Source organism: Alligator mississippiensis, chromosome 4 (genome assembly GCF_030867095.1).
Source record: "Alligator mississippiensis isolate rAllMis1 chromosome 4, rAllMis1, whole genome shotgun sequence".
Lineage (NCBI taxonomy): Eukaryota > Metazoa > Chordata > Crocodylia > Alligatoridae > Alligator > Alligator mississippiensis.
In genome coordinates this window covers 154490722-154502731 of record NC_081827.1, presented here as the reverse complement: position 1 = coordinate 154502731, position 12010 = coordinate 154490722, and the positions used below count along the sequence as shown (strand labels likewise).

Below are 12010 nucleotides of genomic sequence, written 5' to 3'. Positions count from 1 at the left end.
AAAATCTAGAAAGTACCAGATTTATGATTGCCATGAAAACCTTCATTTGTTCTTCTTGTGTATATCATGTTTCAGGATAAAATTCTCTAAATGATTTAAATGATTTACGAGCTTAAATCTCAGTTTCAAAAGTGACTAGATCCTTAAACCCTATGGGCATGTCCAGATGAGCGTGGCTGTGCGAAATGTGGCACCGCGAACATGTCTACAGCGTTACACACCGCACAGTCAGGTGTTCCCCGCACTGCAAGGGTGTGCTGCCCATGTGTGCTCTGTTTTTTTTTTCCATTGGTTTTTTCTCCATACAGTCGGCCTGGCCCAACAGTTCATAGGGCACATGGAGGCAGGACTCGACCTGGCCTGCTGGCATGTGACTTCTGCATGTGGTGCTGGGAGCCTGGATGACAGCAAGAGCTGGCCCAGTCCTAGTCAAGGGCACGTGCCAGTGAGCTGGCACCATGCAGCATGTGCAGCCCCTGGGTCTCAAGCAGCACCATGTCCTGCCGGGGGGCTCTGCCAGGAGGGGCCATGAGCACCACACAGTCCATCCCACCCCCACACAGTACCCGCCACCTGCACATCCCTGCTTTATCTGGGACAGAGCCTGGGTCTGGGCCACTGCTGCAGCCTTGCCTCGCTCCTATTTGCTCCAGCATGCTGAGGCAGCGTGCAGGAGCAGCAGAGGTATGCAGCAGGCATAGAGATGCCCTGGCTGGGTGCTCGAGTATCTCTCTGGAGAACTCAGCCTCCAGGTGCTTCAGGGCATGATCTGGAAACGTGCCACACCTGAGTTGCGTTTTTCAGTATGGTTTGGTTTTTTTTTAATACTGGGATTTCCCGGTATCAAATTTAAAGTCCGTGCTGCAAATATGCAGCACAGGGAACATTTTTTTCATTCCTAACATGCCTCCTGTGGCATCTGCTTTCTTAAGCAAGCCTGATCCTGTGGCTCAGGGAGGAAAATGCTGCCCTGGTAGGGGGAAGTGAGTCTTCACTTCCACTGCTTTTTGAGCATTTTGCATTTCAAAGTCATTGGGAAAACTGTGTGAACAGCACTGGGGCAGAGGACAGACTTCTCTACATGGTGCCTGCTTGAAACTCCCTTCCCAAAAAGGTGGAAGAGACACCCAGACTACACTGCTTGGAAAGCCTTTAAAGTGACAGTCCTCGCTGCAGTGTTTCTTTGTGCACGAGAGGACACTTGATAGATGGGATCCAGAATCTCTGTGCATGTGCTTGGAGAGAAGAAAGGAAAGCCTGGTGGACTGATCATAGCAAACCCGAATGCCTCTGACTTTCCTATATGGAAACTCACATGTACAATACTTAGACTTCTTCAGCCCTCTGTCATTAGCCCACCCTGTTGTATGGGACATCATCTGACTGTCTCCACTGTTGAATGTCTCCTAAAATCTCACTTCTCCACATACACAAAGTGAAAAAGAGAGCAGGTAGGGGAATAAAAGATTGGTGACCCACTAGCTTTCAGTTCACCCTGTGCACTGTAGGCCAAAAAAACATTGTGGATTAGTGTGTCCAGCAGACATCAGAAAGATACAGGTGCTACCTAGAAAATGTAGACATATTTCCAGGAAACAGGAGAAATTATCTACATTTCCTTATCCCTTGAAACTTTTGTAAGCGTGCAGAGAATGGAGAACTTTCCATGATACAGAAAGTTATCCCTGCAAGGTAAGAATCCCAGTTATCCCCACAAAGTAAGAAAGTTATATCCACAAGCTATATTCCCATCTAACTAGGCAGCTGTGTCACCCAAAGCTATTGCTATTCTCATGGATCAGTAGCAATGCTATCAGGTCTGAGCCGAAGTAAACCCCTAAACCAGGGTTTTACTGGACTGAAGGCCTGTGGATCACATGCAGGCTGTAAGGGATTAAATTGCAGCTCCCCAGGCTCCTGCCTAGCTGCTGCCACCTCCTCTCTTTGCTCCCATGGCTCTGGCTGCAAGAGCAGCTGGAGTCTCTGGGCTTCCCTCCCTTTTTCTGAGGCTGCTGTTTCCTGCCCCAAGGAGCAGGACAGTGTAGCAGCACAGGGCAGTGATGGTGAGCCTGGGATGCAAAGTTCAGTGAGGGGTGGGGAGGTTCAGGGGTCACAGGCATGAAGTGAAGGGGTGGGATGCCCTATGGGCATGTGTGCAGTATAGGGGGTGGGAATCATGGGAAATGGTGCAGTAGGGGATTCATTCATGGTCCTGTAATGTAGTGGTGGGAGGAGGGGGGTCACAGATGTGCAGTGCAGTGATGGTGGGTCATAGACATGTGGTGTTCAGGGTGGGGGGAAGGGTGTGAGTGCATGGTACACCAGCGAAGGTGTCCATGGGGTGTGCTTCCTCTGGTGCTGCCCATGGGATATGTGGCCTGTGAGTGTGGTCTGTGAGTCCTGCAACACTTGGAAGTTGCACACCCCTGCCCTAGATGATAAGTCTAGAGTTTGTTCAAATCACAATAAAGGGTGATGCTTATTTGATTTCATTGGGCCTATTGAGAACAGCCTAAAGTGAAAACTTGCTTAGCTGGCAAGTTGCATACATCCCTCTGAGCAGCACATTTGCTGACATGATGAATTCACATAAAACTCTTTTGGGACAGTAGGGGCCAATACAGGATCTAATCCAAATCTGATTGCACGTGGCTGTCCCCTCTGATCATGGCTGTCACAACCCCAGATGCCCCTTGGCTTTTGTACTCTTAACTAAATCCCTGCCTCTCTTTTTAGAGGAAACTACATTTGAAGCTGGAGTCAAAGTTCAGATCCACAGCCAGTCTGAGCCACCATTCGTCCAAGAGCTTGGTTTTGGAGTGGCCCCTGGATTTCAGACCTTTGTCGCCACACAAGAGCAAAGGGTAAGTCTTTAGTTTTACTGACAGAGTGAGACCTCTCAAACATTTTGATATTATCAGTTGCTTCAGAGAATACAGAAAGAGAGAGAGTGAGATAGACCCTTTCTTGTAGCAGCACTTTCAGAATAATTTTGCATTTTTCCCTGTTATCTAGGGATCATGGAACTGGTCAAGACAAGGCAGCTACTAAAGGGGGAAAGATGCTCTCTGATCCACTGGGCACATGGTTTGAAAACTTTGGTCATTCCTGTTTTTGGTATTGCAAATTTCAGATTAACTTGCTCGAATGTGGTGGCTATGGGCTTCCTGGTGGCAATTCCTATTCTAAAGTCTCAACTACAAACTTTCTCTGGGCCTTGGAGCCAGCCCTGCTCTCCCTGTGGCTGGGAGGGAGCTGCCCCGGAACCCAGGACAGCTTCCCTCATCCCCTGGGGCTCAGGGCCATCCCCATTCTCCCCCTAGCTGGGAGGGAGCTATACCACCCCCCAGGGCTCAGGACAAGCCCTGTGCCCTCTGCCAGCTTGTATAGATGCTTCCTTGGGAACCCTTAATAAGCCTGAATTTTCTGCACAGAAAATTTGGTGCATTAAGTGCACATGTAGATGTACCCAGTGTGTGTGTTTGCTTCTCTTTTTTATTTTAATAGCAAATCTAGTTACTATGGAATTTATATCTTTGAAACTCTTGGCAAAGAAATTTATGGAGCAAGCATGGGTTTGGAGAGAGATATTCTGAGTATGGGGCATGTATGTGTTTGGATGGGGAGGAAATTAAAAGAAAATCTCTGCCAACCAAGGAATTATCCTAGCCTGGTGTCTGAGGGTGTGTGTAGATGAGACAGGGACCCTAAATTGAAGTGGTGGGTTTTTAAAAACACTGCTTCAATTTAGGGCAATGTAAATCCCCGTGTCATGTACACCCATGTCTTACCTGCTTCTCTGGCAGCGGGGAGGGGAGGGGAGGGCAAGCTGTTGGTGAGCAAAGCCGTCCCTGAGCTGCAGGGGGCCTGGTACTTTCCCGGGCTGCTGCCGGGCCACTTGCATGGGCTTACTGCAGAGCCCCTGAGCTGCACAGAGCCCAGTGCTTCGCTCTGCAGCTGTAAGGCAGCAAACTAAAACTCCTCCTCGGAGTTTTAGTTTGCTGCTCCTCAAGTCATTTAAGGCAGATCATGCTGCCAAATTTGCTACACCAGCTGGAATTACCGCACAAAACACCGCCGACACGTGCAAACACCAACATCATTAAAGCAGTACAGGTCTGATCTCAGACAAGGGGTTGGGCAGCAGGCAGCTGCCTGAGGCAGGGGTGTGGGAAGCAGCTGCCCCAGAAGTGGGACGGCTCCTTCCCAGTCCTTGGAGCCCAGGCATGACCCTGGTGCTGCCTGCCAGCCCAGGGCTGCCATGTGAGAGCAGAGTAGGACAGGAGTAGCTCTTCCCTGAACTTCTCCACAGCCCTGACCCTGTTGCTGCCTGCCATCCTGGGACTGGCACCCAGAAGGAGCCTAGAGCTCTCTTTGGCTGCCATATGGGAACAGAGAAGGGCAGGAATAACCCTGCCCTGAACTGCTCCCATTGGAGCAGATTTGCTCCTGAGGGACGCACATAGTTTCATAGTTTCATAGTAGGTAGGGTCGGAAGGGACCTGAGCAGATCATCAAGTCCGACCCCCTGCCATGGCAGGAAAAAGTACTGGGGTCAAACAACCCCAGCAAGGTGTCTATCTAGCTTCCTTTTAAAGACCCCCAGGGTAGAAGCAAGCACCACTTCTCTTGGAAGTTGGTTCCAGATCCTAGCCGCCCTGAATGTGCAGTAGCGCCTCCTGATGTCTAGCCTGAATCTACTCTCTGTCAACTTATGGCCATTATTCCTTGTTACTCCCAGTAGTGCTCAGGGGAACAGGGACTCTCCCATTGCCTGCTGGTCTCCCTTGGCCAGTTTACAGATGGCCACCAGATCCCCTCTCAGCCTTCCCTTTTGGAGGCTGAACAGGTTCAGGTCTCGTAGCCTCTCCTCGTAGGGCCTGCCTTGCTGCCCCCTGATCATGCGAGTGGCCCTCCTCTGGACCCTCTCAATTTTGTCCACATCCCTCCTGAAGTGTGGCACCCAGAACTGGATGCAGTACTCCAAATGCAACCTGACCAATGTCATATAAAGGGGGAGGATCACCTCCTTGGGCCTGCTCATGATGCATCTGTGGATGCATGACAAGGTGCAGTTAGCCTTCCTGATTGCATCCCCACATTGGCAGCCCATGTTCATCTTGGAGTCTATAATGATTCATAGATTCATAGATGTTAGGGTAGGAAGGGACCTCAATAGATCATCAAGTCCGACCTCCTGCATAAGCAGGAAAGAGTGCTGGGTCTAGATGACCCCAGCTAGATACTCGTCTAACCTCCTCTTGAAGACCCCCAGGGTAGGGGAGAGCACCACCTCCCTTGGGAGCCCGTTCCAGACCTTGGCCACTCGAACTGTGAAGAAGTTCTTCCTAATGTCCAGTCTAAATCTGCTCTCTGCTAGCTTGTGGCCATTGTTTCTTGTAACCCCCGGGGGCGCCTTGGTGAATAAATCCTCACCAATTCCCTTCTGTGCCCCCGTGATGAACTTATAGGCAGCCACAAGGTCGCCTCTCAACCTTCTCTTGCGGAGGCTGAAGAGGTCCAGTTTCTCTAGTCTCTCCTTGTAGGGCTTGGTCTGCAGGCCCTTAACCATACGAGTTGCCCTTCGCTGTACCCTCTCCAGGTTATCCGCATCCTTCTTGAAGTGCGGCGCCCAGAATTGCACGCAGTACTCCAACTGCGGTCTGACCAGCGCCCGATAGAGGGGAAGTATCACCTCCCTGGACCTATTTGTCATGCATCTGCTGATGCACGATAAAGTGCCATTGGCTTTTCTGATGGCTTCGTCACACTGCCGGCTCATGTTCAACTTGGAGTCCACTAGGACTCCAAGATCCCTTTCCACCTCTGTGCCACCCAGCAGGTTATTCCCTAGGCTGTAGGTGTGCTGGACATTTTTCCTCCCTAGGTGCAGCACTTTGCATTTCTCCTTGTTGAACTGCATCCTGTTGTTTTCTGCCCACTTGTCCAGCCTATCCAGGTCTGCCTGCAGCTGTTCCCTGCCCTCCAGCGTGTCCATTTCTCCCCATAGCTTTGTGTCATCTGCAAACTTGGACAGAGTACATTTCACTCCCTCGTCCAAGTCACTGATGAAGACATTAAAGAGTATCGGTCCAAGGACCGAGCCCTGCGGGACCCCACTGCCCACACCCTTCCAGGTCGAGACCGACCCATCTACCACGACTCTTTGGGTGTGACCCTCTAGCCAATTCGCCACCCACCGGACTGTGCAGTCATCCACATCACAGCCTTTTAATTTGTTCACCAGTATGGGGTGGGATACCGTATCGAAGGCCTTCCTGAAGTCCAAGTATACGACATCCACCCCTCCTCCTGTGTCCAGGCGTTTCGTAACCTGGTCATAGAAAGAGACTAGGTTGGTCAGGCACGATCTGCCCGCCACAAACCCATGCTGGTTTCCCCTCAGCATAATTTGTCCTGCCGGGCTCTCACAAATGTGAGCCTTGATAATTTTTCCAAATACTTTACCAAGGATGGAGGTGAGACTGACCGGCCTATAGTTGCCCAGGTCCTCCTTCCTCCCCTTTTTGAAAATGGGGACCACGTTAGCCCTTTTCCAGTCCTCCGGGACTTGGCCCGTGCGCCACGAGCATTCGAATATTCCCGCCAGTGGCTCTACAATGACGTCGGCCAGTGCCTTCAGCACCCTCGGATGGAGCCCATCCGGGCCTGCCGACTTAAAGGCATCCAGTTCTTCCAAGTGACTCTGCACCACCTCAGGATCTACGTGTGGAAGTCTGGCGCCTTGCTGCTGCCTCTCTACAACCCCAGTGAGAGACTTGTCGTGCCCCTCGCTTAGGAACACTGAGGCAAAGAACTCGTTGAGGAGTTCAGCCTTGTCCCCCCAATCTGTCACCAATTGCTTCTGCCCATTTAGCAGGGGTCCTATTCCTCCCTGGGCCTTCCTTTTACTCCCTATATATCTAAAGAACAATTTCTTGTTGTCCTTTACTTAGGTTGCCATCCTCAGCTCCATGGTAGCTTTGGCCCGCCTAACTGCCTCCCTACAAGCACGAGCAGAGGAGGTATATTCATCTTTAGTGATCTCACCCTGTTTCCACTTTGTATGTGCTCCCCTTTTGGCCCTTAGGCTGCCCTGGATTTCTCTGGTCAGCCATGGAAGCCTCCTGGCCCCTTTCCCTCTTTTGCCTCGCTCGGGGATCGTCTTGCTTTGTGCCCAAAGGATTGTTTCCTTTAGGCACAGCCACCCTTCTTGGGCTCCCATCCCATCAAAACTCCTACTCTGCAGTGCTTCCTTGACTAATCGCCTGAGTGCAATGAGATCAGCTTTCCTAAAGTCTAGCACTTTCACCCTACTAGTTACCTTACCCACTCACCGTCTTATGTTGAATTCTATTATAAGGTGATCACTGTCTCCCAGATAGCTACCGATCTGGAGGTCCCCTATCATGTCATCTCCCGTTGCCAATACCAGATCCAGTATGGCATTCCCCCTAGTGGGACCATACACCTCCTGTGTCAGGTGGAGGTCCTGTACACAAGTTAGAAACCTGCGTGAGCGATGGGACCTTGCTGTCTGCGTCTCCCAGCAGATGCCCGGGTAGTTTAGGTCCCCCATGACTACCGCCTCTTTAGCTTTTATGGTCTCCGAGAGTTGCCTCAGGAGCCCCGCATCTATTTCTTCCCCTTGGTGTGGGGGTCTGTAACAGACCCCTACCACCAAATCCCTTTCTCCTTGCCCCCCATGTAGCCTAACCCACAATCCTTCTACTTCCTCAGCCTCGGATTCTGTCTTGATGAGGGTTGATGTATATTGCTCACTGACATAAAGTGCAACCCCCCCCCCCTTTCTTCCCCGACCTGTCCTTTCTGTACAATCTATAGCCCTCAATATGTACTGCCCAGTCATGGGATGAATCCCACCAGGTCTCTGTTAGCCCCACTAAGTCATAGGTGTTTAGTGCAAGCAGGAGCGCTAGTTCATCCTGCTTGTTCCCCATGCTCCTAGCATTAGTATATAGGCACTTGAGCCCTGCGACTGGCGCCTTTGCTGCCCCCCCGCTCCCAGTCCCATGGGGCCCATTGTTTCTTACCTTCTTGTTCCTTACCTGTTCTGTTGTGCTGGCCTCCCCATGGCTTTCAGGTTCCCAATGTTCTCCTTCTTCAGGCTGGGCTGTCCTTGTGGGTGCCACATGGTTTGGTGGTCCACAGCTTCCCCTGCCCTCATACTCCCCTCCCCCCGACGAGCCTAGTTTAAAGCCCGCCGGAGGAGATCCGCCAACCTAGAAGAAAACACACGCTTACCTTTGGGGGACAGGTGAAGCCCATCCCAGCTGAGCATCTCCCTCGTCGTGATGTGCGGGTCATGGTCCAGGAAGCCGAAGCCTGCCTCGAGACACCACTGCCGAAGCCGCCAGTTGGTCTCTCTGATGCAGTTCTCCTGCCGTCTTCCTCGTCCGGTCACTGGTAGGATGGAAGAGAAAACCACCTGGGCACCGAACTCCTTCAGCACGCCGCCCAGAGCACAGTAGTCCGCCATCAAGTGATCGGGGGTTCTCCTGGCCGCATCATTAGTACCCACATGGACTAGGACCATGGGGTAATAATCGGTGGGCTTGATCCTGGCCTGGATTACCTCCGTCACATCCCGAATCTTTGCTCCAGGGAGGCAGCATACCTCTCGTGCCGAGGGGTCCTGGCGACAGATGGGTCCTTCCGTACCTCTCAGGATGGAGTCTCCTATGACGAGCGCTCGTCGCCTCCTCCTCTGGGTCATCGTGGATCTCTTGATCTGTTTGGGGTGTGAAGAACGTGGTGTTTCTTCTTGCCCAAGGGTGTCCTCCTCCCCTTCCATCTCCTGCAGGGTCGCCAGGGCCTCGTACCTGTTCACCAGTCGGACTGGAGAAGCTGGTACCGGTTCACTGCGTGCCGCTCCGGTCCTGGCTGTGACCGTCTGCCACTCTGCTGTGGAGGGTATTCCCCGGGGTGCTTCTTCCTTGGGTGCCTGGGCCTGCAGGGAAAGGAAATAACTGTCAATTTCCTCCTCCGCCTCCCTGATCCCCCTCAGCCTGCTAACCTCCTCCCGGAGCTCCCTCACCTGCGCCTCCAGAGCCCTAAGACGGGCACCTGCTGGACAGGTGTGGGGGCCCCCAATCTCTGCTCCCCCCGGCCCTGCTGGGGATCCCCCACAGGCCAGGAGGTAGGGGGACACCGGCTCCCCCATGGGCTCGGTCTGGGTGGAGGCCTCAGACCGGCCCCTGGTAGCCTTGTCCCCCTGGGCAGAGGCCCTAGCAGTACTCCTCGTAGACACCATTCTACAAGCTGCTGTTTGTAGACCTGCGCGGTGTCTACGCCCTACCCCTACAGGAGTCCCACTCCTGGCCCTCCTGGCCCACCCTCCGGCGTAAACGCCCGCGCAAACACCGGCGTGCTCTTACAGAGCGCGCCTGTTTGCACGCTCTGTTTGCGCCGCGCGGCTCGGGAGCGCGGCTCCCTACCGGCTCAGCTATATGGGACCCGGGGGGTTTCCCCTCCGGATCCGGCTCAGCTGCGCCGGGTCCCTCTGCCCCACTTACCTTCGGGGGATCAGCTGCTGCTGCCCCCGCTGCCGATTCCTCTGTTGTTGCTGCTGCCGCCGCCGCCTCCGGTCAGTTGGTTGGTAAGAAGGGCACACGTGTGTGCGGGACACACGTGTGCTGCCTCCTCTCCTTCCCACTGCTGGTTCCCGAGATGATCTCCAAGATCATAATGACTCCAAGATCCTTTTCTGCCTCTGTGCTGATGAGAAGGGAATTCCCCAGCCTGTAGGTATGTTGCTGGTTCTTTCTCCTTAGGTGCAGTACCCTGCACTTGTCAGTATTAAATCCCATCTTATTGTCATCCGCCCACCTCTGTAACCTGTCCAGATCCAATTGCAGCCTGTCCCTCCCTTCTAGCGTGCCCACTTCTCCCACATCTTAGTGTCACCTGCGAATTTGAACAAGGTGCTTTTCACCCCCTCATCCAAGTCGCTGTAGACATGCTCCCAGGGAAAGCTTATTGCCCAGTATTTTACTGTGCAGTAAGCTTTCTGTGCATTAACTGTGAGTACAGACACTTCCACTTAATGAGAAACTTCAGTGCATCTACCCACAGAACTTTGCCTTTCATTGAAGAAGGCAGTTATAGAGTTAAAGGAGAAACTGTATTACTTCTTTTGGCCCATTTTTCAACCTCCTCGTTAATGATAAGCTGTCAAGTTTTAGTGGAGTGATAGCTGCTATTAGGTCAGCAATGAGTTTGGTTCACTTCAATGCCTGTCCACACATCTGAGGGAAGCCAAACCCATCTGAAAATTCCCAACCTCAAGAGATAATAGTCATATTGTGTCCAGGCAACTTTGCTGTCTCTAATTGTTACTTGAATAAATTCATCTGAACAAAGAGGGCTTGATTCACATTAATACTCAGACTCATATACGCAGCAGAGTAGTGGAAATGGGCATTTAAGTGAGTAGGCATGAATTTTACCCTCAGGTTTTAGAGGGCCTAAAGTGTAGATGGGAACCAAACCCACTGTAATTCATAATTAGAACATATGGCAACGATCCAGGGCTGAAAATCTCTGTGTGGTAACTCCTGTTTTCCAACTTTTGCATCCTTTTTTTTTTTCGCACTGTCTGACCTTGTAATGAAATGTAACAGGCAGAAGATGCCATCTCCCCAGAATACATCTGCCTTGTTGATCTTTGGCTGAGCAGTTTTTAAAAGCATATGGTGTGTTCTTAGAACTTGGCAAGAGGAGTTGATGTGTAACTGGAAAGTTCTGTTCTTGTGTAGTTTGGGCAACACTGGTGAGGGGATGAAAATGTTATCTGACACTCTGTCTCACTACAAAGCAGAAGACTAGCAATGATCTCCCCTGGAACAATCCCCTGTGCATCCTTTATCTCCATATCCAGTCCTCTCTGGACTGGCTGCACTCTGGTGGAAGTGGAGTAAACCCTGGTGATAACACAATTATCAACCTAGACTAGAAGCAGCACTTCTCTAGTGAAGTATTTTACTACTGTTAACTCTGGGCGTGTGTAGATGAAACGGGCACCCTAAGTTGAAGCAGCGGGTTTTAAAAAACACTGCTTCAATTTGGGGCTGATTAAGCCCCCATGTCGTGTGCACTAACCTACTTGCCTCTGGCAGGGATGGAAAGGGGAGCTGCTGTCGGGCGGAGTGGTCCCTGGGCTGTAGGGGAAGACTGGTGCTTCCCTCTGCAGCAGCAAAAGCCCTGGGGGAGGACAGCAGGGCAGGAGCCCAGCCCACAGCAGGCAGTCCATGCCCACCTCCACCCCGTGCACAGATCTGGGGGGCATGGGTCCCCACTGCCCCCCGGGAGTGCGCACAGAAGCAGGGAGCCAGCCCCCTCCAGCCTGCAGGGGCAGGCCGCAGGCAGCAGAGGTGGGGAGCTTCACTTCACTGCAGCAGCTGCCGTCTCCTGCTGGGGAAGAGGATTGCGGACCTGAGTCCCTGGTCTTGTAGCCCTGGCAGCTAAGGACCCCATCTGGGAGGGCACTGGCAAGGCTGGGGGACCTGTGGGGGGAAGTGAGGGGCATGAGCAGTGATGTAGGGGCTGTGGGAAGGAAGGAGTGAGGGACATGAACAGGGCCAGGGAGCTTTGGGGGTGGGGAGTGAAGGGCACCAGCAGGGCCCGGGGAGGCTGTGGGAGGGAGTGAGGGGCCTTTCATTTCAATCATGGATTTAGGAGGTTTTATCAGAGAATTTGCAGTTTTTTACCAAGGAAAATCAGAATCCCTGGCGATGAATAAATTGTAAGCCTTACTCAGAGTTCATCCCTAGGGTTCCTTACTCATGGGGTTTTGTAAACTTCAGAGACAGGGAGTGTGTTACACTTCAGAGAAGGATTTTGGCAAGTCCTGCCTGCTGGATGAACAGTGGGAGAGCAGAGAATACTTCATGATGGAAATATGTCACTTCAGTTTCCTGAGAAGCTCAACTTCCAGGGGTGATAAAGGCTAATTAAAGAATACCATCTCCTTTCCTGTGTCATCCTATGC

At 52.2% G+C, this 12010-nt stretch overlaps 1 protein-coding gene across 3 annotated transcripts in view; it reads left to right on the top strand.

Annotated features, from left to right (window-relative positions):
- The window catches only part of LOC102561347 (acid-sensing ion channel 2), a 481367-nt gene that overhangs the window by 292702 nt on the left and 176655 nt on the right, over positions 1–12010 (top strand). For all 3 annotated transcript variants that reach the window (XR_002094474.2, XM_059726831.1, XM_019500653.2), the window contains exon 3: positions 2737–2864. Coding sequence is in view for 2 of the 3 variants with exons in the window: in XM_059726831.1 (XP_059582814.1) it covers positions 2737–2864 (128 nt within the window). In the remaining variant the exon portion in view is untranslated. The remainder of the gene's footprint in view (positions 1–2736; positions 2865–12010) is intronic.